We start from the raw sequence: 27,664 nt of genomic DNA, 5'->3' as shown, positions 1-27,664 counted from the left end.
TTGGTATTAATATCAAATTTCAACAATTGGTATTGCATAAAGTATTTTAGACTTGGATATATTGAATTTCATGTGCCTCTAACATGTTTGTTATTATTTGTAGAAATTCAATATTTTGTTTAAGTGTCATGAACTTAAAAGCTTAATTTTATTTGGAATGCATTTATTCAGGGGGAGTTTTGATTTTTCAAATGATTTTTAAAATGTCAAATTTACTACTTACTCTCCAAAGTTATTTTGAATTATTTTTGTTTATTGAATTATTTTTGATATAACAAAAAGGGTGAGAGGTTATGGTTTGAAAAATTCAATTTCTTAATGAAAAAGGGGGAGCTTAACATTTTCATATGTTTTCCAACAACTAGTATCTTTTTCATTAAACATTTTACTAAGGGGGAGTTTTGCCAAAAACAATTTTTCAAATGTTTTGTTATATCAAAAAGGGGGAGATTGTTAAACTATGTTTCGATATAACAATTTAAGGCAAAATGGTTTTTGGACTTGAATTGAATTTACAAAATGTTTTTGGACGTAATTGAATTTATTCAAAGTTTTTAAAAGGTTTCAAAAATAATTCAAAATCAATTAAAATTCGGATTTGAGCAAAAAATATTTTAAGGGGTTTCAAGATTGCCCAGGGGGTATAGATTCCCCCCCAGGGGGTACAGATACCCCGGGTACAGATACCCCCCCCAGGGGGTACAGATACCCCCTGCAGGTTTTTGCCTCCGAGAAAAACAGAATGTCCAGGGGGTACCGATTCCCCCCCAGGGGGTACCGATTCCCCCCTGTTCAACAGCCCAACGGTCATAATATTTGAATATTATGAAGGGGTATCGATTCCCTATGAAGGGGTACCGATTCCCTCTATTCTGGGCAACCTTTTTTGAGTATAAAAATCATCCCCAAACGGCTTCAAAACATCCCCAACGGCTATATACGACTTTAAACTCATTCCAAGCTATAAATACAAGCTGAGGACACTTGAAGAAGTAAGAGAACAATTATCCAAGCAATCAAACACAAGAGAAGAGTTTTTCAATCTTATTTCATCTTTCTCTTGTAAATATTTTGTTCTTGAGAGCTCAATCTTGTAAACACCTACCTTAGAGAGGTTTTCTTGTTTACATTTCTTATCCTTTTGTAAAGGGGAAAGGTTCTAGCTTAGCCCGTGTAAAAGCTAGGGAAAGGTTCTAGTTTAGCCCGGAAAAACTAGGGAGTTGTAAGGTTATCTCTTTGTCCTCAAAAGAAAGAACAAATTAGTGAATTTTGTTGGAAAATCCTTGGTGAGGAGCTAAGGTAGTGGATGTAGACTTTGGTTGATAAAGTCGAACCACTCTAAATCGCTGTGCAATTTTCTATCTTTCAATCTCCTTACTCCCTAAACACAAAACCATTCCGACCCCTCTTTGCAAACCGTTTCGGTTGTCGATTCGAGCTTCCGAAAATCCTAACAACCTCGATTCCCAAAAAATATTTTAGCTCCCCCAAATCTTTCATCTTAAAATGACTATTCAACATTTGTTTTAATTCAACAATCAACTCATCACTATCACCTGTAATTACCAAATCATCAACATAGACCAACAACAAAGCCATTTTACCTTGTTGCTTCTTGATGAACAATGAATAGTCATATTTACTTTGAACATAGCCAGCCGAAAACAATGCTTCTGTTAATTTCAGATTCCACTGCCTGGAGGCTTGCTTAAGACCATATAATGATTTTTGCAGTCTACATACAACCTTCTCCACCTGACTGCAAAAACCTTCTGGAAGCTGCATATAAACTTCCTCATAGATATCACCTTGCAAAAAGGCATTGAATACATCCATTTGCAATAATGGCCATTGGAATATAGAAGCAAGAGCTAAAATGGTTCGAATAGTAACCATTTTGACCACAGGAGAAAAATATCAACAAAATCAATTCTGAACTTTGATTATAACCTTTAGCAACCAAGCGAGCTTTACATCTCTCAACCTCACCTGATGCTTTGTACTTAACTCTATAAACCCACTTACATCCAATAGGAACTTTTCCTGGTGGTAATGGAACAAGGGACCAAGTTCTATTAGACTGTAATGCATGGATTTCCTCTTTCATTGCTTGAACCCAAAGTGGATTTTGAACAACCTCAGAATAAGATTGAGGCTCAGAAATTTGAGAGGTGGAAGACAAGAATACTTGAGTATGAATTAGTAAGTGAGAATAAGAAAGTTCAATGAAATTTGAGGAAGAAGATTGACAAGTGCAAACAAAATTGTTTAACCAAGTAGGAGGTTTAGAAATTCTAGAGGATTTCCTAGAAGGGACAGGTGCACTTATTGAAGCAGAAGACTGATCTGGAATTTGAGAAGTGTGTTCACCATCAACAATACCCAACTCAGTAGGATTACTATGAAGGGAGCCAGAAGGAGGAGAACTTGGAGTATTTAGAATCAAGAAATCATCATCAGAAACAAAGGTATTAGTTGGGAACAAAACAGGATCATGACTATAAAAGGAAGAAGATTGATGAAAAGAAAAGTGATTTTCATGAAACTTAACGTCCCTACTAATGAATAATTTCTTAGAATGAAGATTAAACAGCAAGTAACCCTTTTGGGTTTGGAGAGTATCCCAAAAAAATAGAAGCAAAAGCTCGAGCATCAAACTTATCATGAGGAGTAAGATTTGTGGCAAAACAGAGACACCCAAATACCCTAAAATGGTCATAAGAAGGAGGTTTATTGTATAGTAGTTCAAAAGGAGTTTTCCAAGATAAGACTGAAAAAGGCAACCTATTAATAATATAACAGGCAGCCAACACACACTCTCCCCAAAACTTAAAAAGGACTCGAGACTGAAAACGAAGAGCCCGAGCAACTTCTAAAAGATGCCTATGTTTACGTTCTACAACACCATTCTATTGAGGAGTACGTACACAAGAACTCTGATGAATAATCCCCAAGGATTCAAACAAGGGAGTACATTCAGAATTAAAGAATTCACGACCGTTATCACTACGAACAATTATAACCGAAACAGAGAATTGGTTCTGAACCATTAAGATAAAGGTTCGAAGACAAGGAATAGAATCATTCTTAAGCTTCAATAAGTACACCCAAGACATCCTAGTGTAGTCATCTACAATAGTCAAGAAAAAACGTTGACCAGCATGAGTAGAAATTCGATAAGGTCCCCACAAATCAATATGAATTAATGTGAAGGGAGCATTGGTCCTAGAATTGCTAATTGGAAATGGAAGCCTAGACTGTCGAGCTCAAGGACATATAGAACAGTTTTGAACAGATTCCTGATGCAAATTTGCATTATGAAACATAGGTAATTTTTTTAATTGAGAAGTTGGAACATGTCCTAAACGAGCATGCCAAAGGTTTGTTTTATTTGCATCAATAGATTTACAAGTGTTTAGAAAAATTTCAGAACTGACTAAAGGTTTACATGTATCAGCAGAAACAGAAAAAACAGAATTGGGAGGGAACCTGAGCATGTAAAGACCTCTAAATTCTCTACCAATTACTCTCATCATGCCACTGTAAAGATCCTGCAATATGCAAAGATCAGGATAAAAAAAAACAGCACATTTCAATTCATGAGCCAATTTTGAAACAGAAATGAGATTGTGAGTGAATTGAGGCACATGAAGTACATTAGACAATTGAAGACCATTAGGAAATCTAACAGAACCTATATGTGTGACAACAAGGGATTTTCCATTAGGCAATTGAACATATTTAACTGTGGATGTACAGGGCATATGATCAATCATGCAGTTAAAGTATGATAAAATATGGTCAGTTGCACCAGAATCTAGAATCCACTCAATTGAATCATAAGCAAGAGAACAGAAAGTACCTGCCAAATTCACAGAGGAATTTGGACTAGAACTCGGAGCTGAAGCCTGATTCAAAAGCCCCAAGAGCTGTTGATATTGTTCAGTAGTGAAGACTGGTGGTACTGAATTAATCACCTCACGATCAGAGTGAGCCATCATGATAGCTTGGGAACCCTTCTTCTTGTTGAACTTGAAGTCAGACGGAAAGCCAATAAGGCGATAACAATTCTCCTTTTTATGGCCCTTCACCTTGTAATGATCACAAGTTCCATTGAACCTTCGACGGTTGCCAGGAGCACTGGAGTTGCCAGAAGCATTGGAATACAATGTTGTAGTTTCCAGAAGAGGAACGACGCCAGATAGCTTAAGGCGATGAGCTTCTTCTTGACTTATCATCGAGTAGGCACTGTTGACCGAAGGTAAAGGCTGCATTAACAACAATTGGCTTCGAATAGCAGTATATGAATCGTTCAGTCCCATCAAGAATTGGAATAACTTCTGTTGAGCAACATGCCTTAAATTTGACTGAGGACTTGCACAGGTACAGCTCGAAGACGGTACGAGTGCATCATACTCGTTCCACAAGAGCTTCAATCGTGAGAAATACGAAGAAATTGACATCTCACCTTGGACCATCGTTGCAATCTCACGATGAAGAAAAAAGATTCGAGAACCGTCGACCTTGTCGAAACGTTCCTTGAGATCTGCCCAAATGAATGCAGCGCTTGAAGCGAAAACGATTCCAATAGACAACTCCTTGCTCACAGAGTTGAGGATCCATGAAAGCACAAGAGCGTTGCATCTATCTCATTGTGCTTGTAAAGGTGGCTGAAAATCATCGCGGTAACAGAGTCTATCAACAAACCCTAATTTTTTTTGGCAGGGAGCGCGATTCGCATCGATCGACTCCAGATGGTGTAGTTGTCTGGCCCAGATAGTTGATGTGAGATCAAGACTGTGCCCGGAGTATCCGAAGGGTGGAGATACAGTGGATGGTTGAAATCAACAAGCGTTGATTCTGCAGTTGGAACCATCGTTGAAGGCATTTTGAAAACGGCGAAGCTATGGAAATGTGAAAACGGCGATGCTGTAGAGACGAGGAATGAAATGGAAAGGGGAAAAACAAGCCCAAGTAGGAAACAGGCCCAGCAGAAATGGACTAGCCTGATACCATGTTAAACTTGTAATATGAGTGAAATGAAAAATTATTTTTATTTTCATACGTATAAGTTTACAACTAGTACATATATATACACAACTATTCAATCTAACCACCTAACTAACTCATAATCGTTCCTAACTAATTAATAACTGAACAAAACTAATTACAAACTCAACAGTTACGGTAAAGGGAAATATCAACTTTGTTTCGATAATGGATCGTTCATTCTTAATCAAATAGATATCTTCACCGGCAAGGCATATGAAGATTACTTTGAGTTCAGAAACGGTTCTCGGTTTGTCTTCAACGAGTCGGGGCATATCCAAATCTCGAACCTGAATGGAAGTCTAGTTGAGGTTGCTCTGGTAAATGCTGTTCTGAAACCAGACTTGTACTACTACTCTCTATTCTTATCCAAGGAATCCCGGTGGAAGTGAAAGCTGGTCTGTGATGTGGTCTAGGCTGAAGAACATATGCCGTCGCTTTGTCGACTCGGTGGTTAAGTCCGGTAGGGCTACATTCGAAACTGGTCCTTGTGGTTATAACAACATTTGTGAACCTATCAATGGGAGGCCTAATTGTACATGTCCCCCTGGATTTTCCTTATTGGATGAAAACAATCAATATGCAGGCTGCAAGCAGAATTATGCAAACTACCCTGTAGATTGCAACCATGATGGATCCACTATAGACGAAGATCGGTTCGAGTTCAAGCCGATGTCGTTTGCCAATTTTCCTTTGAGTGACTACGGAGTATTGAGACCTGCAACTGATTTGGAATATAAGCAATCTTGCCTTCTCGATTGTTCTTGCGCGGTCACCATTTTGCAGGATCCGACTTTAAGTAAAGATGGCAGTGGAACTTGTTGGAAAAAGAAGTTACCACTCTCAAATGGGTGGTTTGACAAGGATGCTCTTGATAGAACAGCTCTATTTAAGGTACTTAAGTCGGATGCATCGAGGGAAAACCCCACCGGGCCGAGCCGTAGAGATAAAAATCGAAATCAAATATTTTTGATCCTTGGGGTTCTCTTGGGCACCTCTGCAGTTTTCAACTTCTTTTCTTTAGCTGCAATTGCTCTGATCTTCTTCTGCTTGTTCCAAAGAAAACTTCAGGACTTAAACGGTGTTCGTAGCAGAAGAGACTTAGACACTAATCTGCAGTTTTTCACATACAAAGATCTCGAACACGCCACTAACGAATTCAAAGAAGAGCTAGGACGGGGTGCTTTCGGCACCGTTTATAAAGGAGAATCCCCATTGAGCTACGGAGATCACGTTGCAGTCAAGAAACTAGACAAGTTTAAACAAGATGGAGAAAGGGAATTCAAAACCGAAGTGAAGGTCATCGGACAAACTCACCACAAGAACTTGGTGAGACTGATCGGATATTGTGATGAAGCCGAGCATAGGCTTCTGGTGTACGAGTTCATGGAAAACTCTTCGTTGTAGAGCTTCCTTTTCGAAGTCATAAGGCCTAGTTGGCGACAAAGGCTGCAGTTGCATCAGGGATTGCAAAGGGTCTCACATACTTGCATGAAGAATACAGCAAACAGATCATCCATTATGACATAAAGCCTCAAAACATACTACTGGACGAGTCGTTCACCGCCAAAATATCCGATTTCGAGTTAGCAAAGCTTCTGATGAAAAAAAAAACCTGAACCATACCGGCATACGAGGGACAAAAGGCTATGTATAGCACCTGAATGGTTCAGAAACACTCCAGTTTCAGTCAAGGTCGATGTCTACAGCTTCGGGATGATGTTATTAGAGATCATATGTTGCAGAAGATGCGTCGAGGTCGAAATGGACGAAGCAGCTATACTAACAGAATGGGCATTCCAATGTTACAGTGAAGGAATGATTCGAAAACTGGTCGAAAATGATGAAGAAGCTACAAATGATGCTGGGAAATTGGAGATGTTATTGAAAGTAGCGATTTGGTGTGTTCAAGAAGAGCCAATGTTAAGGTCTTCCATGAGAACTGTTACAATGATGCTTGAAGGTGCTATCCATGTTCCTAGCCCACTATGCCCTTTCCTACTCAATACAATGTCGATTTCAACGACGATGATCAAGTTTCAATTTTGTTAAAATCAGGATTGAAGATCGATCTTCGATCTTCTCTGCTGTAATCCTTTTGTATTTTTGTTGCAAGAGATGCCTCATTTGATTTACTATGGATAAATTTAAGAACCATTCTCTATTCTCCTTTAATGATATCATGAATTAAATCATGCAGTGGTTTATACATAGAGATCCTTACTGTCGGTGTCAAGTGTATAACTATAATTGCTATTCGTAATTTGACAAGTTAAATAGATATAATCGTCTGATAGTAGGTTTGGTTATAACAGATCTACGAGTCTATTAGAGATCATATCGAAAATTGTTATTGATCAAAAGGTTTAAGTGTCCGAAGATTCAAGTGCAGGAATTCATTTTAATGTTTTGGTTTACGAAGGAGAAGAAGTAGAATTACAACTGTAATTTATATAGATCAATATTGGCAGGGATGCACCGAGGGAGACAAGTAGGGTAGTCATCTCTTGAAAATTTAAAATTACGTCCTTTGAGATTTTTTAAATTCAACTTTATCCTCCTAAAATTTTAAAATTTCAAGTTTATCTCCTTACATAAAATCATGTGTCCGTCCAGGAAAAATACATGCATTAGTTTTGAGATTACATTATAATTAGAGAGCTTAACTGTCTCCCTGATCATCATTGAATCTACAATTATATAGGTAGGCAAAGTCAGACCGGTCTAATAATCGGATCCATCACGACCCGAAACTCATTCCGGGTTGATTCTTCCAACCCCAAAAATAATGTCAACCTCACTACATAACATGTTTATTTTTATTTAAAATAGTTCATTCAAATTATCCCAAAAAATGCACAATGAAGTTAGAAAATTCCCGGAAAGTTGTCTGAGGATCGAACACTGGCAAGAGCTAGTTGATTTTCATTATCTGTGATAGCCGAGGGTTGCAGGTCGGAGCTTTCGCCGCTATTGTTGCACCATTCGTTAATTTCCATGCCCATGGACGTCGGACCATCGTCATTGATTAGCTTCGAGTAGTCTTCTTCCTCTTGATCATGTTGAGTTGCGGTAATGTTCATCTCTTTCGACATTTCCTTGTTGCCGCCGCCGCCATTGGTTTCGGCAGCCAACGCTTGAGCATCTTGCAGCATATCCTCCAACAAACCATCACTCGACTCTTGGTCCGTTTTGAACAGATAGAACAACACGGAATCAAGATAGGGTTGATAAAGGTTATTGCTTGACGAAGAAGCAACATCGAGTGTCACTCGGTTCAAGTAGTTTTCCAAGTAAAAACGACAACATGAAGCTGTTGTTGTTGCTGTAGCTTTCATCGTGCTTGAACCGCTTGTTGTCATGGAAGAAATCATAATCGAAGAGAGGAAGAGTTGGGAAAGGCGGTTGGATTTGGGGGGATGGAAGGGGGGAGATAGGTGGTGGTGGTGTCGAACTGGAAGGGCTATTAAGAGGTGGTGGAGTCGAGGCTGAATTTGGAGAAAAATGTTTCCCATCTTAGCATGCAACTCAATAATCATCCTTTCTTCTTGTAAAGAAAAATGTCCTTTCTTCAAGTTAGGTCTTAAATGATTAGCCCATCTAAGCCTACAATTCTTCCCACATCGAGCCAGCCCGGTGTTCTTTTGCACCGAGTTCCAGTTCCCTACGCCATTAGCCCTCACGTATTCCGTCAACAACGCATCCTCCGCCGTCGTCCACGAGCCCCTTTTCAACACCATTCCATCATCTCTCACTCCGTTGTTGCCGCCCTCGCTTTGAGCATTCATTTGGTTGTTTCCTCTCATCATCATCATCATCATCATCTTCTCCCTAGGTTGATGATGCTAGGGTTTAATGGACTCTGAGAGCTGTAGTTGTTGCGACTGTTGCCGTTATATAATCGTAGATGTAAAGGATTCTAATTGTTGCGACTGTTGCCGAAATATTTAATAATTAGATTAATTGAGATCTTCGTCTCCATTTAACATCTTTAATAATATCAATTCTCTCTTAGATGATAATTTATTGAAGTAATTGATATAGAGAAATTCGAGTTTCAGGATGGACACGTGACAACTCTGACTTGTGCAAACATCCGTTACTGTCCGTAATGATATATTCTTTTAAAATCAAACGATACTTTATAATCGCAAAATGATAAGTTTTGAATAACATCTATGATATTGATTATTGAAAATTTGTATACGAAAACTTGATCAATACAAGATTAAGATGAAGAAAATTAACCCCACTAGTAAAAAGATAATAATTACAAATTATTCATAAAATAATAAAAATTATTTTGTTAAACTTATAACTTTTGTATGAATAATTACAAATTATTCATATAAAAGCTCAACAGCTTCGCAAATAAGGGAAATTAACCAATTTGAATAAATTGTTTTGGTTAAATTATTTAATTTAGATTTAAAATTAACGATTCGAATTATTTGAAATACTAGAAATTTTGAATAATTAAATAAGTCAAATGCAAAGGGTCAAAATCGGTAAAATTGACCCAATAGATTAGGCGGGTGAAAACATTGGCCCATTGGGTCATCCCAAAATTAATTTAAGATCTACGACATTTACTACAGTGACTTGAAGAGTTCAAACAAATATATTTTTACTAAATCTTGTCATTCCGACGAGACAAATTCTAATAAAAAATATATTTTTTGAAATTTATCACGTCAATGTGACGAATTTGAATAAAAATGTTATTTGGATAAACTTGCCTCGACACAAAAAAATTCAAATCAAATTTGAGTTACGAAATAGAATTCCTCAACTCGGATGAATTAAATTTCTTTTATTCGACTCGGTCGAACGATTATCCCTACCCGAGTTATTTGAAAAACTAAAAAAATCAAAGAATTAAATAAGCCCAATTTAATGGGCTATAAAATAAGCCCATGAATGGCAGTTAATGAAAGGAGATTCCCTCCACCAGTTCGTTAAAAACCGGTACGTATTATGATTTCCTTCTCTCTTTCTCATTATCTAATACATTTTCTCTACATTGATTCCACCATTGTTGTCACCTTTGAATATTCACCATACACCGCATGTTCATTCTCCGGCGACGACTCGCTTCGATCTCCAGTTTCGTTTGATTCATACGATCGTCTCTTTGGAAATGGAGATCCAAACCCCTCAGATCGGTTCGTGCTCCAAAGAAGTCCAGAAAATGTATAAAGAATGGTTCGAGGTGGCTGATTCAGGTGATTTTCTAGCTACTTAATGTTCTTCCCCTCAAAATTTTAATCATATTTGATTATGTATTTTTTTTTGGTTTTGGGGTAGATAATGATGGCCGCGTCACTGGAAATAATGCAATAAAGTTTCTTTCTATGTCCGGTTTATCTCGACAAGATCTCAAGCTGGTTAATCTCCTTTTCTAATTTCTTAATTTGAATCTAATGTTAAGTTTTTTGATTGATATTTCTTCATTTGTTTATTTGTTTATTGTATTGATGATTGCTTGAAGATATGGGCGATTGCGGATTCCAAGAGGCAGGGATATCTAGGTTTCAAAGAATTCATCTGTTGTATGCAGGTATGCAGTTGTAGTTTTATTTGGAATCTGATTATACTTATTTGGGTTCAAAAAAATCCCCAATATTTTTCGAGGATTATATCCCATTTTCATGTCTAGTGGAGGATCTTGCTATTGTCCACCCTGAAATCTAATTCTCCTTATGTTTGTTATCTATTTACTATTTGTGCCTATCATGATATTTTTTTTGTGCCTTCTATTTTGTGTTATTAATATATACGTGTCCATCCTAAAAATATATTTTCATGGCCGATCGTGTATCGGATGCATGAGCTATAAGGATACTTTGAGGAAGATAAAGGAGTCCGGGTAATAGTTGGATTATATATTGGCTGATTTCTTCAAAGCTGACTAACTATTACCTTCATCATTTAGCTGGTTTCGCTTGCACAAGGTGGTCATGAAATATCACATGATATCCTCCTCAAGGGTGATGGTATGATGATTTAGCTTTGAGTATTTATTGAAAACTTTTCTACTTATAATTAGCTTGCCTCTGATTTTAAGTTATGGTGATGTATTGCAGTGGACTTTGAGAATATCAAACCTCCTAGAATGGAAGGTTTGGATGAATTAATTGAGGTAAGATAAGCTTTCTTTTACTCTTGAAGTCTATGTTTCATATGCTTCACAGTCATGATATCCTTACTATTTTGCTTGATTTATCCAGAAGAAGAAAGATCCTTTGTATTCGAATAAACTCGAAAGCGACGGTATATGAATCTCTTATTAGATTTCAATGGATTTATATAACGATCACAACATGATGTCACAGTTTGGGGACAATGCAGGTGGTTCTCTAAAACCAGCACCAATTACATTTCAATGGTTTTCTTCAAAACCATCACAGGTTTGATTTCTCAATGTTTCTTGAACTTGTTTTGCTTCCTGGTCCTAATACAGGTTCCTTTCACCTCTTTAACTGTGTTTTTACTTATATGCATCCATAGCATATATGGTTTATTAATTTTCATTTTTCTGTATAAAACAGAAGTTTTTGTCCCATGTGACTTCAGTCCAAGATGGCTTAAAGAAACTGTACAATCAAAAGTTAAAGCCATTAGAAGTTGCATATTGTTTTAATGATTTTGTGTCCCCATTGTTGGTGAGTGGTAGATGTAATTTCTCTGAATTTGGACTTGATCTTATCTTAAATATCCATGCATATCACATGTATCCGACACATTCAGACACAGATATGATCTTACGTAAAAATATATATTCGATACTCACCCGAGTCGGAAATCATATGTTTTAACTCTGAATTTTGTTTATTGCAGACGAACAGTGATTTTGATGCCAAGCCAATGGTTATGCTCTTGGGTCAGTATTCCACTGGGAAAACGAGCTTCATTAAACACTTGCTTAAGTGCAGTTATCCAGGCAAGTGATCCTCACTGATATGAATATAATATTAATTGAAAATATGATGTAATGTAAAAAATAATATGAACATGAACACTAATAATAATTAATTAAAAATTTATCCCACCATCATTTGCAGGAGCTCACATTGGACCTGAACCAACGACAGACAGATTTGTTGTTATTATGGTACTTCAGAATTTCTGTTCTGTGATAATATCATCGATGCAGTATGAATAGTTTACATCACTTACTCGATTTGATATTTTAATTCGAACACATATTTTAACGTGATTGTAAGAGTATAATCTTCCAAATATATGAACAAACTTGAAAAAGAAATGAATATATTCGTATCAGATATGTACTCATAATCAACAATCACCTTTAAGTCCGAGTGCTTTGTTTTAATCTCATGTTTCTTGTACTGCCATTTCTGTGCATGCAGTCGGGAACTGATGAAAGAAGTGTGCCAGGAAATACTATAGCAGTTCAAGCTGACATGCCATTTACTGGTCTCAATACTTTCGGAACTGCATTTTTGTCAAAATTTGAGTGTTCTCAAATGCCGCACCATGTGAGTTAATTGTTCAAACACTAATCTACTCTCGTGATCATTAATTCTCAAAATCTAATATTTTGTGGTTTTGATGTATTGAAAGCTCTTGGAGCACATAACATTAGTAGATACACCAGGAGTGTTGTCAGGAGAAAAACAGAGAACACAAAGAGCCTATGATTTTACAGGCGTGACTTCATGGTTTGCTGCCAAATGTGATCTTATTCTTCTTCTCTTTGATCCTCACAAGCTAGATATAAGTGACGAATTCAAGCGTGTTATTTATTCTTTGCGCGGTCACGACGACAAGATTCGTGTCATTTTCAACAAGGCCGACCAAGTTGATACTCAACAAGTAAGCACCATATCTCCCCTGTTTTACATATGACAGCAGTGTTCCGGTTTCAGTTTTTCCTTCCGTCGCCCTATTCAGCATCGATGTTTATAATTGCAACGAACATGATGAACGCCAAGATGTGTCCATGGCAGAAATTTTCTTCTTAGATGATTCAAATGGTAGGGTTTTGAGTTGCTTATACTTTCCTTTTCATGATAGTTAATGAGACTTTATGGAGCCTTAATGTGGTCACTAGGGAAAGTCCTCAACACTCCTGAGGTTGTGCGTGTATATATTGGGTAAGCCCTTTCTTGTCATCACATTCGTTATGTCTGCAATCACGATCGCATTCATTACTTGATGGCAGATCATTCAAAGACAAGCCCGTGAACGAAGATTTCACGGGTCCAATCGGGAAAGAATTGTTCGAGAAAGAACAAGGAGACCTTCTTTCTGACTTGAAAGACATACCAAAGAAGGCTTGTGATCGTCGAGTAAGTTCATGTTACATTTAGTTTCACATGTATTGAAGAAGAAAAGTATTGAGAAACATGGATATGAATCAACTTGCAGATAAATGAGTTTGTGAAACGTGCTAGAGCAGCCAAGATACATGCTTATATCGTCAGCCATCTTAAGAACGAAATGCCTGCATTCTTTGGGAAAGCTAGTACCCAACAGAGACTAACTGATAATTTGGAAGACGAATTCGTAAAGGTACCCTCTCTTTGTCTCTCATGTTTTTGCATAAATTGTTTTTCCTATAACCATCGGTATCCTATCTATTAATTGACTATTTAGATGGGTATTGCAATACATAAATTGCTTTGGCAAAAAGACATAAAAGATCCATGTACTTTTGGGAAAAAATAATGTGGTCCTCGCATTATTTTTTTTCTTAATGTGGCCCTCCAACTCAGTAAACAAATCCAATATAGTCATTTGACCAACGTTTTTCGTCGTTGACTGTTACAGTATTGGCGTGCCAGTTTACGGTGCTGACATGACTATCCATGGTGCTGACGTGACAGTCCATCTGCCATGTTTGAGTTACCAATTTAGTCTATCTGTCATGTCATCTGCTACGTTATTTTGCCACCCTAAACTACCACGTCAGTATCGTGAACTGCCACTTCAGTACCATGAACCGCCACTTCAGTACCGTGAATTGTCATATCAGCACCGTAACGGTCAAAAACGAAAAAGTTGGTCAAAGGGCCACATTGGGTTTATTTTCTGAGTCTGAGGGTCACATAGAGAGAAAATTAATACGAGAGCCACTTTAGTTTTTTTCTTAAAATTACAGGTACCTACGAGGCATTTTTGCCAATTGCTTTTATACACACACAAACTAGAATTAAGACACCCTAGGTGAAAGTTAGGGTTAATTCCATCTGACGCCCTCAAATAATATGGCCTAAATTTTAACTTTTGTCTTCATACTTTAAAACATTTTAATTGAATCCTTAAAATCTGAGGATTGTATCGATTAGATATTTCCATTAGCCTACTTGTCATCTAGGGCATTAAATTAGAGCTTGGATCAAATATGGATCATATTAAAAAATATATTTATCAAATTTTAAATAGGATTAAATACATATTTGGTACATGGACTATAGTTGATTTCTCAATCAGTGATATACAATTTCTTTTTATTCTCAATTTCACATATGTACTTTTTTATCGTTAACAGATTCGTCCATTTTCGTGACGTAATCTGATATGACCCTTAAAACATCAATTTCATACATGAACATTTTCGTTATATCTAATGTGTTAAAAATTAATGATTAGAATTTAGGACCTTTTTTTAATATTAAATCAAAATTATCCATCTAATATGTACACAAGTGTTTAGGATGTTGTCCACGTGTTTTATATATGCTCAATATTATATCCAAGCTTTACTTAAAAAAAAATTCAAGCTATTATTTAGTGCCTAAATTAAAGACTAGATTAACACAATGACCTAATTGATATAACATCAACATTTTAAAGGCTTAAATTGTAAAGTTTAGAGATTTTATGTCGATGTCAAATAGAATTAACCCGTGAGAATAAACAAATAGGTTAAATAATGATTTCAGTCCCTCTATTATGTTCAAGTATGTGATTTAATAATTTTAATTCATCCATTTATGATATTATTGGTTAACCAATAATTCTGTTAATTATTTAGCAAAAATAATAACCTAGGAATTCTTGAAAACACTACGTCTAACTCATCAAGCTAACCTTTCTTTATTTTGGAAATAGTATTTTTTAAGGAAAAAATTTATGTATGAACTATTTAGATCAGCTAAAGACAAAATAAATGTACATGATTAAATTATGCTAAATGAACTATAGGGGCTAAACCCTGATTTGAATATAAATTCTCGACCAAAATCATAATTTGACCAAGAATATGAGTGATTGAACCCCATTTTTCAAAATTATCTGATACAATCTCTAAGCTACCCTTAATCCCTTCAAACTCTAAATTGGGGAGTAATTGATGTCTGATAACTGAAATGATCAAATTCAATTTTTTGGGGGGGTTAAGATAAATGGTGAAATGGGTATGCATGTCATGTCATGTATGTATGTGTATATATACAGGTTCAAAGAGATCATCACCTACCTCCAGGGGATTTCCCGAATGTGGAAACTTTTAAGGAGATATTGAGGGGTTACAGCTTTGACAGATTTGATAAGCTGAAGCCTAAAATGATTCAAGATGTTGATGACATGTTGGGTTATGACATCCCCGATTTGTTGAAGTCTTTAAGGAATCCTTATGATTAATTAGTCTTAATTAATCCACTCCACCGATACTATACTACCTCTCATTTATTTTACATCTTCCCTGATTTTAAAAAAATGCATTTATCCATGTAGTTGTATTTTTATAATTTATAATCATGTATAAAACATTATTATAATATTTATATAAAAATTTCGACATCTTACACAACCTTAGTGGTAAAGGAATTGTTATTATTTTTTGAGGTCTCGGTTCAAGTATTAAGAATGTTAGGGTGTGAGCATTCAATGTCAAATATTAAGGTTATCTTCAAACATATATTATATTATACTTATCTCAAATTAATCAATAAAGAAATTGACATTTTCGTATATATATATATATATATATATAAATTAGTAAAATCGAGTCAGATTTTAAATTTTATCTGTAACATAATATTATTTAATTAATAATAACTATTAATTTTCTTAAATAAAGAGAAAATATCTCAAACTATAAAAAGAAGAAAACGCATGAGTAAATTAATTATATAACTTGAACATATCTCTGAAATTATCTAAATATATAAACTAATCACATGAAGAAAAAAATACCTTACAAAAAGAAGGGTGTGTCTGAATAAATATCACCTTATAATTACTTTAATTGTTTAAAAATAAGTTAAATTATACATTTAGTATTTAAACTATCAATTTTAATTCATTTTAGTACTTAAACTTTTATTTTTTTAAAAAAAATCATACCTAATATTTTATTTTTATTTCATATTAATACACCACCGTTAAAAACTTTACAACACAACTGACATTGCCTTCCATTGGTGACTGCTGCATCAACAATGGTTGTGCTTCACCGATCAGTTATCGATAATCATCACGTCTACCGTTATCACCAGTTGTCGATCAAGATCAAACTTCACCAGTTGACTCGCTTTGACCTTCTGATTATGGATCCAAAGTTTGTTTACCCCAAATCGTTGTCGTTTGTCATAGATCTTGGAAAAACTTCTTAACTCCTTCAAAGTAAAACACCTACGTTCGTCGCCGCTAACCATCTAATGGTGTCGATTTTGAGATATATCGTCCTCAACGTCAACATCTTCACCGTGGGAATCTTCCAACTGATGCCTCCATTACCGGAAATCTAAAATCCTATGTTCATCTACCGTTTCCTTTGATTTTCCCTTGCCCTTGCTTCGACTAATATTGATTTTTGGTGAGCTTTCATCGTCAACCATCCGAAGTTGTTGTGATACGACCACCACGGTTAGAGAAAAGACCAACGGGTCAACTACTTCCTTGTTGGTTCATCGTCACTTGGAGTGGAGGCCACCGAGAGAGGTGGTTCTTGGCCAGTTTCCTAAGGGTCAAAGTTGGGTTGGACTAGGTTTGAAATGGGGCTAACTGTTGGTAGATTCTACTATTTCGGTTGATCGGTCAGCTCTGTTGTTAAGTTTTTAACGACTAGTACTAAAATAAAATAAAAACTAAACGATTTGTATGATTTTGAAAAAAATTGAAAGTTTAAATACTAAAACGAGTCAAAATTGATAGATTAGAGATACTAAACGTGTAATTTACTCTTAAAAATAAATAAATAACTCATGCCGGCTGGTAATTTTTCAAAGTTCCACAGCTGTATAATTTTCTAAGTTAATACCTATAGCAACCAATAACATACAGACTTTGATGAACCATATTGATTAAGACTTCAAAGAGCCAAATATAATTAAGATAACGAAGTACAACAATTAACTATTAATCAAATTTCAACCAATGATATTTAAACTTTAATAAAAAGCAATAACTAACCTGTTCACCATAGGAATATAGAAAGGAAGGATCAAAGTATACCTACCCACGGAGTTGGTTTAATTGGTAAGCAGTTTTATTCCGCTTTAAATAAGAACTCGGGTTCGAGTCCTTGTGTATGCAGAAAATCCCCTGGGAGTCTCATCCACCAAAGTCAAGGAGACAACATAGGTCGATCCGAATTAGTCAGGACAAAACCATAAAACCGAGATATTTATTATGTTCAAATTTAAGATATATTTTAAGAAATATATACAGATGTGTCAAGTCATTATTTTTAAATTTTAAGGTCTTTTTTTCTTTTATAATGCCGAATTAATGTCTTCGTCTTCCTCTAAAATATGACACATACCTGTAGTTAAAATAGACTCGAAGCTCTTTCTCCTCCTCTCTCGAAAATCTTTATAGGAATATGATTGACCCGTTTGAATTCAAATAAAACTTGAATCATAAATGGAGTAACAAAGAATTTGATATCAAATCCTTACTTGTATAAACATGTAGAAATACTGAATTTTAAATTTGAACATATTGAAGGGACCAAAATATAATTCAACCAAAAGAGATGAAGAAGCGAAAAATCAAATGTGATCATCCACAATCCTACATATCCATCCCCATCCTTAACGACAAAGTAAGATGTTTCCTTTTTCTCATTACATGGAACATGGTCATCATCCTTTAGCTTTATATTCCTTCTTCTCTCGTCACCTTTATCTATCCAACTAGCAACTGGCAACTGCTTCACATATATACACACACACACACACGATCTTTGTCTTCTAAAACACCACCACTGTTGGGTCTCTCTTTCAGCCAAAACCCAGAAGAAGAAGAAGGGGAAGCTCTCATCAATGGCTAAAGGGGGTTCTAATTGCCTCTTTTCACCCCTTTTGTTTCTTCTTGTTATCTGCTCTTATGGTAAGTGAATCCCCATCTCTTCTATCCATTGCCCCTCTTTTACTTTCTTCTACATTCTTTTCGGTATCCGATAGCGGAAATATATCCGATATCGTACCCGAAAAGAAAACTCTTCCGGTTTCTATCTATATGACTTGAACCTGAGAGTTTTAACTGTAGAAAAATTCTTTAGTGTATATATATATATATGCATGCATGATGCATTAATTATAACTCCTTCTGTTTTTACTGCAGCTGAGGTAGGGGAAGTTACTGCTAAGGTTGATAAATCAACAATGGAAGATTTTGTTTCTTCTCGTAGAATACTCCTCAATGGCGTCACAAGAACATCACAACATGATATTATCTTCCCTCCAACTAATCCCACCCCGACGATCGTCACTGTGCCCGCCAAGAACCCTGCGAATATGCCGGCACCGATCTTGGTACCTTCTACAGATCCCAACAACCCGATTACGGTACCGGTAACCAATCCGATCACGACATCTGCACCCATCACAGTGCCAGGGGCAGGGGTGCAGCAGCCTGCGATGAATCCCGTAACGACGTATCCCGCCCCTATGGGAGGAGTCCCTGTGAGCACACCGGTGCCAAATCCTGTGCCTCCTAGTACTTCAACTACAAATTCTCCTGCAGTTCCAGGGCAGAGCTGGTGCGTAGCTATGACAGGAGCGTCACAGACTTTGCTTCAATCGGCGTTGGATTACGCTTGTGGAATCGGAGGAGTCGATTGCTCGCAGATCCAGCAAGGTGCTAACTGTTATAATCCGAACACATTGCAAAACCATGCATCATATGCATTCAATACCTACTATCAGAAAAACCCGGCACCGACAAGCTGCGACTTCGGCGGGACTGCAACCATAGTGAACACCAATCCAAGTAAGATGTGTTAATTTGTTCGAGTTAATCATCTTTCGAAACGTTTGAATGTTCAATGATACACCTTCTAATCTTAATAGGCACTGGATCCTGCATTTTCCCATCTTCGGGATCACAACCCACTCTGACCGCGATACCAGCAACATCGACATCAATAGGGGCAGGTGTACCAGGGTAAAGAGTTCATTTTGATCACTTTGACATATACACTATTAGTATGTATTACATATGAACCGGACAAATGATCTTGATTGTGTTTTGCAGCTCGGTCACCCCACCTTCAGTATTAAACTCGAGCACCCCTGGCACAGGCTCTGCTGCCACAAGTGATTTCGGGTCCAACCTACCTCCCACCTTCAACACATCGACGTCCACGTCGGTCGGTTTTCAACCGACGTTTAGCAGCATCATTCTACTGTCAATGACATATTTCGTTTCTCGATTGATCTTCGAATCAAGCACCTTCCCATAGACCACTTTATTCTTGCTGGGGAAGAAACAGGTGATCTTGAGTTCCCAGATGACTACTTCATGGCAGCCTCGTCTTCGTGACGATGTTCCTCGTCCGGAAAAGCCGCTCGAGATGTAGAGATGGCTTATTCTTAATGTTCCAAAATTTATATTCATAGATTTGTATATCTTTTCATCAGGTAGTGAAAATTATAGGTTTGAGAAGGACCATTTTAATCAAACTATCTTAATGTTTCAAAATGAATATCCACTAGACATTACTCTTCGAGTTAATCAAGTCGATAAATCTTATTTTATCATTTAAATTTTATTTAAAAATCAAGTTGAATTATTCAAATTTACGTATAAATTTAACATAATTTTTCTACTGTTCTAAACAACATGTCTTAGTCTAAAATCACTAACACTAAAAAAATCAGTTGATAAGGAGAGTTTTTTTTCTATGATGCTAGTGAATCGCACTAAGGAATAGCATTAACAATAGCCTCAAGTTATCTTTTCGATTAAAATAGTTACCTAAAGTATTCATTTTTTCATCTAAGTACCTAAAGTATTCTTTAATTAATATCATATGTCAACTTTTTTAGAATTTAGATTAAAAAGTTTGAATAGTTTAGGTAACTATTTTGACATAAAGTACTTTAAGTAGTTATTTTGACCAAAAAGATAACTTTAGGTACTTATTTTTACAAAAAAAAAAAAATAGGTACTTAAATGAAAAAGTATATATGTTTTAGGTACTTATTTGTGATATAGCCTTTTTAAAAATAGTTGACTAACTTAAACATAAGCTAAGTAATAGGTGGGTGACCAAATTCATAGTTTACCCAACAAAATATTTAAGAAGCCGCACATCAACGGAGGTCTATTCTCAGCTCAGTCACTTCGTCTTCTCTTTCTTTCCCCGTCTTATTTGATCGTTGATATGTAATACACTTCTAATTCCAATGTTTTTAAAGCTAAAACTAAAATTTCCCAGCAACATCCCTCCATGGCTCAAGTTCCCCGGCTGTTATTTCTCCTTCTCATACTCCAATGCTCTCCGATTGAACCCCGAAACCTCCATAAACCCTCCATCACCCGACGATTTCGAAGAAAAATTGGGTCTTTAAAGAAGAATCTACACCCAGACATCTTAATCCGAGTTTTGAACAAAACCCAGGATTCAACTCAGCCATCAAGCTATTCAAATGGGCTGCTCTGCAGAAGGGCTTCAACCACTACGCCGATACGTATCACCACATCATTTTGAAACTGGGTTTGGCTGGACATGTCAAAGAAATGGACCATTTTTGTCTGAATTTGGCTAGAGATGGACACGTGGGTTCTGGTGAGGCTCTTGCTTCTTTGGTTCATATATTCGTTAGACATTCTAGGCTAAACGAGGCGGTTTTGGTTTTGGGGAACATGACATCATGTGGGTTTAATCCCTCTGTTGACGTTTTCAATGATTTGTTGGGTGCTCTTGTTGGAAAAACAGATTTTGAACGTGTCATGTTTGTTTATAAGGGGATGGTGAAAGGGGGAATTGTACCCAATGTTGATGCTTTGAACCATTTGTTGGAGGTTTTGTTTGAGACCAATATGATTGAATTGGGGTTGAATCAGTTTAGGAGGATGGGAAAGAAGGGGTGTAGTCCGAATGTTAGGACCTTTGAGATTGTTCTAAAAGGTCTTGTTTTGAATGGTAGAGTTGATGATGCAGTGCTCATTTTGTATAAAATGTTGGAGCTCGGGTATTGGCCGGATTTAAGTTTCTATACCTGCACTATCCCTTTGTTTTGTGGAGAGAACAGACTCGAAGAAGGAATGATGCTATTAAGGCAGATGGGAGCAGCTGATTTAGTGCTGAATTCGGTAATTTGCAGTAAAATGGTTCGTTGTTTATGTATGAACCTTCGTCTAGATGAGGCGACTAACGTTCTTGAAGAGATGATGGAAATCGGTGAGATTCCACCCGTTGATTCTTTTGTGGATGTAGTGAATGGTTTTTGTGAAGCTGAGAGATATGATGAGGCATTTCGTTTCTTGGAGAATAACTGTGATGACTTAATTTCTCCACATAAAGCATTGCTCGAAGGTTGCTGTAAGGCTGGTAATTTTTTTTCTTGGAAAAAGTCTTCTTGAGAAGTTGTTTGAGAGAGGCATAGCTGATTGTGATTCTTGGAACATTTTACTCAGATGGATTTGTGAGAATGCGGGGATCAATAAAGCTTACGAGCTTCTCGGTAGAATGATTATACGGTCAGTAGTTCCTGATTGCGGCACATATGCAGCTCTTGTTGTCGGTAACTGTAATCTGAAAAAGTTAAGGATGCTTTGGAACAATTTTATTATATTCGGTGCAAATTCTAGGTTTTGAATTCAAAATGCTATTCAAGGCTAGTTGAAGGCCTTTGCCACCTAGAAAAGATTGAAGAGGCCGCTTAATTATATTATTACATGTCTAAAAGTAGATGCCCCCTTGAATTCACCACATTCAATATGTTGATCAAGGCTGTATGCGATGTTGGAAACGTGGATGAAGCAGTCAAGCTGAGGTCACTGGCTTATTATTCCGGTATTTCCTGCTATACTTCGGCTTATGCCTCTATAATGTGTGCCTTGTATAAATCTGAAAGAGCTAAAGATGTCTTGGTGATGTTTTCCCAAATTGTGATAGGGAATTGTGAAGTTGATGCAGAAGCATACTGTATCCTGATACGAAGTATGTGTGCACTGAATAGGTTTAAGGACTGTGCTTTGTTTTGCAAGTTAATAATTACTGAGGGTCTCATGCCTGATTCAGAGACAATTCATGAATTTTTCTCTTGTTTAATGATTCATTCTCAGTTACATTTGGTGTCGAATGATATCGGTAAAATTATTTCGAGAATGGAAATTCTGGATTCAACAATGTTCAATATGCTGATTAATAGCCTGTGGATAGAAGGGTGCGGGATGAGGCTCGAAATTTGTTAGATTTGATGTTGGAAAGGGGTTATGTTCCAGATTCTACAACTCATGCATTGATCATCGGATCAAATGTTAATAGGGTAACAAGTAGGGGAGTGCCAACATACAAACAATCAATCGATGAAGACAATGTCAGCAACATTCTTGCCGAGGCATTGGGGAAATGGTAGAGCGCTTGATACTTGGTATGGTTTTTTTATTTGACCATGTATCCGCCCCATAGTGGTACATTTTTTTGATAGAAATAGGAGGCCTCATTAAAAATCTCCCTCATAGATAACCCTTTCCCCATAGTGGTACATACTATATATTTTCTGGTCATGCCTTCATTTCTCACCCATAGGAGGACAAAAAGTCATGACATCGATCTTCCTTCAATGGCATTCAAATTATGGTAATCACAGTTTAATTTCGTTCTGTTTTTGTTTGCAGTGACTGACTTTTATTTTGACATTGTAACATTTCGAATCTGGTACTAGATGCTACATTAACCAGTGAGAATAGGCACTTGTAATGCTGAACTGATAGCAGCTTCAGAAACCTTGTTTAGTCTCTGGTGAGTAATATGCTATCATGGTTATGTATCACATTGATCGGCTCCTTAACTGATGTTGGATGGAAGTTCTTTCTATCTCCTCATCTTTCTTTAAGTTACGGGGATATAAGCTGCGGTGGTAGAAGACTGCAAATGGAGCTGTGTACACTGCTCTCTGTATGTGCATAATAAACCTTTTTTTGGTTGGGTTTATGGTATTTAATTGATCCTGTTTAGCCACTAGGTTCAGAGACGTCAACCATCAATATGGTGCTTATATGGCAATTGCTTTTTCCATGCACTTGATCTAAAAGTTGTGTTCCATTCTTCTTGTGTACATAGTGAGGGGGTGAGGGCAGAACAATCGAAGCAGGCGACAGGCATACAAGGGCGGAGGCAGAGGACAATAATAGGTGCAGGCAACAGGCATATAAGGGCGGAGGTGCAGAGACGGGGAAGGGTTTCTATGTGATGAACTTGTGGAGGATATAGGGTGCAGAGGCAAGCACAATTAGCACATTCTTTGGATGCAAATGGATTGTTTAGGTGAACTAATACTGTTATCATTGAATAATGTATACGAGCACCGAGTCTTAGGTTTGGTGTCACTGTTATGTTTATGCATCATCTTTGTATTGCTTGTAGAGTTTAATTTCGTAATGCACCCATAGCCATTTACTCTCTACATATGAAATTACCAATGTTTTCCATAACAAATATCCAAAAGCTTGGCCAAATTGGAAAAGCAACACAATCATTCACAACTTAAAATGTTAAAATGGGGCAGAACACCTAACCAATCTCTCACTAACTATACATCAACAAAATTTGATCCAAGTCAATGGTAATATATGGATTTCCATCAACAAGGATGCAAATAGCTCAAGTTAAAATAACCATTGTTTTCCTACTAGTCATTGACATGTTCATTACTCATAACCTTTAACTAGAGACCACGTGAAGCTCCAAATAGAATTGCACCTCTAATAAAACTATTTGACAATCATCAAACACAAAAGTAAGAGAACTAGTTAGTCCAATGGCAACAGCAACAAAACTTAACAAAAGAGGTAAAGCTAAAAGCTAAACTTTCAGTTACAACGGCTGATAGCATCCACAGAATTCAGTTAATAAAGATATTAATATCAGACGATAGACAGCAGCAGTATGGGGAAACAGATCCTTGTTGATATGAAAGCTGAAGATTAATCACCCAAGTAGTACAGGAAACCAGGCTCCATTGTGACACATTTGCAGAAGCTGCAAGTGCAAATGCTCATAAAATGCAATACAAGTTTGGAAAAACAGATATGCTTTCTGCATGAAACATGCAATGGAATAATGTCATGCCATTTTGGTGTTCAAGGGATAAGCGGTGCTATTTTTAAGTGACAAAAAAACTAATACTTACCACGTTCAACACTCTACAAGAGCTCTTTGCAAGTGGACTTGTTGTGCCCTAACCCCTTGCATCTACTGCACTGGAGTTGTCGCTTCATTACCTCATGTGATCCAACTTTCTTTGTAGTAGGTCGTCCTGGTGGACGGCGCGTTGGAGGAGGAGTTACTGTCACTAGAGCTGATGAAGAATCCTTACGCAGAGGCCTCTCTACATCTGGAATAGGTTGTATAGACTCCGCATAGGTTAACCTGTAGCTTTCGGTTGTGAAGTATCTGGAGCAAAAGTCATATGGGTTTCGCCCAATGCAAGTGATAACAGCAATAGCATGAGAGCACGGTAAAGCAGAAAGTTGCCAACCTTTACAACTGCAATCCCAACGATCCATGTCAATGATTTCAGTGGACTCACCACGAACCTCAAATATGCTACCAGTAGTCAGTAGCACTTGAAGCGTACGAACTTTCATGCCCTCTTTTTCCAATTTTTCCTCCATGCACGGAGTCAGCCTTGTTAACCACTGATCAGAAGTAGCCCTGCGGGTATAAATTAACTCCATAATCTTTTGACGTATGACGTCAACCATTTGAGTTATAGGTAATTCGTGTGCATCCAACACCCAACTGTAAAAGAGTTCCCCAAAGTTTGATGTCATATGGTTATATCTAGCACCCGGGAAATATGCATTTGCCCAGTTTTGGGGCTCACTTTGTATGACCCAATTGTAAGCTTCCAGTGAAATTTTTTTTATGCTCTCGAGATATGTCTGAAAGAGTTCAGGTCTAGGTGCCAAAGCAGCATTATGAAGGTCATCAATCATAAGCCGTTTCATCTCATGAGAAAACTGCCCTTTCAAGTCTCTAATGAGTTGCTCAGTTAAGTAGCGGAGACAATAACCATGAAATGAACCCTTGAAAATTTCAGAGATCGACTCCCGTAAACCCTTCTGTATGTCTGCGACAAATGTTATAGGGAAAGTTGTTGATAAGGCAGATTTCAGTTGTAGCAAAAACCAATGCCAGTTTTCATCGGTTTCAGCATCTACGACAGAGAAGGCAACAGGAAATACGCCATCATCCCCATCAGCAGCAGTTGCAGCCAACAAGGTACCTTGATATTTGGAATTCAAGGGTATGCTATCAAGAAAAAGGAGAGGCCTGCAACCTTCTACAAAGCCGCACAAACAAGCATGGAATGCGATAAAGAGGCGATGAAAACTAGAGTCTTCCTTAGTGGAGTACGTAGCAAGACTGCCAGGATTGGTCTCCATTATCCTTTCGCAGAAAAGTGGTAACTGGCTGTAAGCAACCTTATATGAACCCTGAAGCTGTTCTCTGGCAATTTCTTTTCCACGCCAAGCCTGAGTGTAGTTCAGTTGTATCCCAAATTCCTCCTTTATATCGGTCACAATATCCTTGGGTTTGTACTGTGGAAAAGCTTTCAACCTCTCCTTTATTATACTAGCTACCCAACTTCTATTTGCTTGATGCCCAGTGCTCAAAGCAGACCCTTCACAAGTATGTGTTGGATTCATCTTCTTGATACATACCAGCTGAGTGGTTGACAACCTTGACGCGTGAATTCTCCAAGGGCAGCCTTCTACTTTGCACTTAACAGTCACACGATTGCTATCGTTCTTATAGTACCTAAATGCAAACTGATGTGCAATGGCATATTTACGTATTGTCTCACGGAATTCCTGAACACCAGTGAACCTTTGCCCTACCCCTGTAATTGTATTCTGCCACTGCTGAGTGCTTTTAGAAAGAGTAAGTATGGATGAAATCTCAGTTGCCGTCTCAATAGGTGCATCAATATGATTGTTGTGGGCATCAACAATATCAAGTGGGGCCGCAAGAGGTGGATCGACTGGAGCTGCTTCAGACAAAGATGTCCTACTCGACCTGTAAAAAACAAAACACTCAGCTTTGGGTTAATATATCAAGAAATTACAACCAAGCCTTTATCTTACAAGTAAAGAAAACTACCTACTGGCTGGCATGTTAGAAACATCATGAGCATCATTTTCCTCCTCCATTATGATAAACACATCAACAGTAGCAGAATTCCCATGAAATTTTATCATCCGCTTTAAATCCTTCTCATTGGAGACAGTGATGAGAGTCTTTTTATTACCTGGGAGGAAGTACTTAATACACATAGTATCCATGCTAAGATTAAACATTTCTCCTATTTCTGTCTTGAAGTCTTCGAACTTCGTTTGATCATCGACATCTATCGCATGAGCATCCCCCCCTTTATACAACAATGCCCCACTATTGTCAGTCTCAAATTCACCACCCGACTGACAAACGGCTATCACCCTTTTTGCAGCCATGACCTGTCAATCATAGAGAAAACGAAAAATACTTCAGGACAATCCATAGAAACAAAACAACTAAAGCAGAACATATGGTTTGAATGATAAAGTCAGAAACTTTCATGGTAGAGAAAACAACAAAAACCTAGTTCAGTAATCAAGTGTTGATTAAGGAACGGCGAATTAAGGGTCGATTTTGGTCAATGCAGAAACGAATCTGTATTATAATTAGAACAAGAGGCACAAGTTCAAAAACGTGAAAAGATTAATGAAAGCGGAAAATTTGACCTAATTGGACACGGGGATTTCTGAACAACGATTTCCACCAAGCAGAGTGTCGATACTGCAAAAGAGACATAGAGGTGAGAAATCGAGAAGCACTGGAAGCCAAAAAACTTTTCAATTTTGTTTTAAAAAAATGACTTCAAACATATATATGTAAAGAAACGAAGAAACCCTAACAAAAAGTTTCAAAATTTAAAGAAAAGAGAATACATGAAATTATTGAGCAAATTGGGGAGAAATTGCGTACCTTTGAATCGAGACTTGAGAAGATTAGGGTTCTTTTCGGGTAAAACGTAATAGATTTGGGGCTCCTTTTTTCTCTTCCGTCTCTTTTTTTCGACAACAAATCAGAGTTAGGCAGAAAGGAGACAAAAGAGAGGGTAAATAGGTAAACTAAATAAGTATACAATATTTAGGTTAATTACAAATTTAACCTTTATGTTTATTATTTCTATTAATTTAA

General features: G+C 37.1%; 5 protein-coding genes and 1 pseudogene across 8 annotated transcripts; 4 read left to right on the top strand and 2 right to left on the bottom strand.

Moving 5' to 3' along the window:
- Positions 1-5,454: 5,454 nt before the first annotated feature.
- On the top strand, positions 5,455-7,101 carry LOC120202331 (annotated as a pseudogene).
- An 815-nt stretch (positions 7,102-7,916) lies between these two features.
- LOC120202330 (transcription factor MYB97-like) lies at positions 7,917-8,873 on the bottom strand. Its single transcript, XM_039202768.1, has one exon. The coding sequence runs from the start codon at positions 8,871-8,873 to the stop codon at positions 7,917-7,919; it is 957 nt and encodes a 318-aa protein (XP_039058699.1).
- A 1,251-nt stretch (positions 8,874-10,124) lies between these two features.
- LOC120202337 (EH domain-containing protein 1-like) lies at positions 10,125-15,678 on the top strand. The gene is made up of 16 exons (XM_039202776.1): positions 10,125-10,274; positions 10,357-10,436; positions 10,541-10,609; positions 10,985-11,045; positions 11,136-11,191; positions 11,280-11,322; positions 11,401-11,459; positions 11,601-11,714; positions 11,890-11,992; positions 12,114-12,163; positions 12,423-12,551; positions 12,637-12,888; positions 13,090-13,169; positions 13,238-13,364; positions 13,444-13,587; positions 15,475-15,678. The coding sequence occupies exons 1-16, from the start codon at positions 10,190-10,192 to the stop codon at positions 15,658-15,660; spliced, it is 1,638 nt and encodes a 545-aa protein (XP_039058707.1). The 5' UTR covers positions 10,125-10,189; the 3' UTR covers positions 15,661-15,678.
- LOC120202334 lies at positions 12,743-27,553 on the bottom strand. Of its 4 annotated transcripts, XM_039202773.1 has the most exons (5): positions 27,449-27,553; positions 27,205-27,259; positions 26,585-26,937; positions 24,609-26,500; positions 23,935-24,457 (listed from the first exon to the last, which is right to left on the bottom strand). In XM_039202773.1, the coding sequence occupies exons 3-4, from the start codon at positions 26,932-26,934 to the stop codon at positions 24,622-24,624; spliced, it is 2,229 nt and encodes a 742-aa protein (XP_039058704.1). In that variant the 5' UTR covers positions 26,935-26,937; positions 27,205-27,259; positions 27,449-27,553; the 3' UTR covers positions 23,935-24,457; positions 24,609-24,621. The 4 variants fall into 4 exon arrangements, with proteins under 4 accessions (XP_039058703.1, XP_039058704.1, XP_039058705.1 ...); XM_039202772.1 differs by lacking the exons at positions 23,935-24,457; positions 27,205-27,259; positions 27,449-27,553 and adding exons at positions 12,743-12,753; positions 13,592-13,596 and having other exon boundaries at positions 24,612-26,500; positions 26,585-26,934; XM_039202774.1 differs by lacking the exon at positions 27,449-27,553 and having other exon boundaries at positions 27,205-27,341.
- On the top strand, positions 18,222-19,708 carry LOC120202336 (PLASMODESMATA CALLOSE-BINDING PROTEIN 1-like). Its single transcript, XM_039202775.1, has 5 exons — positions 18,222-18,354; positions 18,589-18,960; positions 18,991-19,236; positions 19,317-19,410; positions 19,501-19,708. Exons 1-5 carry the CDS (start codon positions 18,288-18,290, stop codon positions 19,706-19,708), a joined length of 987 nt encoding a protein of 328 aa, XP_039058706.1. The 5' UTR covers positions 18,222-18,287.
- LOC120202329 (pentatricopeptide repeat-containing protein At1g64580-like) lies at positions 20,989-22,832 on the top strand. Its single transcript, XM_039202767.1, has 4 exons — positions 20,989-21,802; positions 21,889-21,935; positions 22,204-22,344; positions 22,626-22,832. The coding sequence occupies exons 1-4, from the start codon at positions 20,989-20,991 to the stop codon at positions 22,830-22,832; spliced, it is 1,209 nt and encodes a 402-aa protein (XP_039058698.1).
- Positions 27,554-27,664: the final 111 nt, after the last annotated feature.

The sequence above is a fragment of the Hibiscus syriacus genome, unplaced genomic scaffold (assembly GCF_006381635.1).
Source record: "Hibiscus syriacus cultivar Baekdansim isolate YM2019G1 unplaced genomic scaffold, ASM638163v2 tig00008653_pilon, whole genome shotgun sequence".
Taxonomy (NCBI): Eukaryota; Viridiplantae; Streptophyta; class Magnoliopsida; order Malvales; family Malvaceae; genus Hibiscus; species Hibiscus syriacus.
This window is presented reverse-complemented; position numbering and strand designations above follow the sequence as displayed.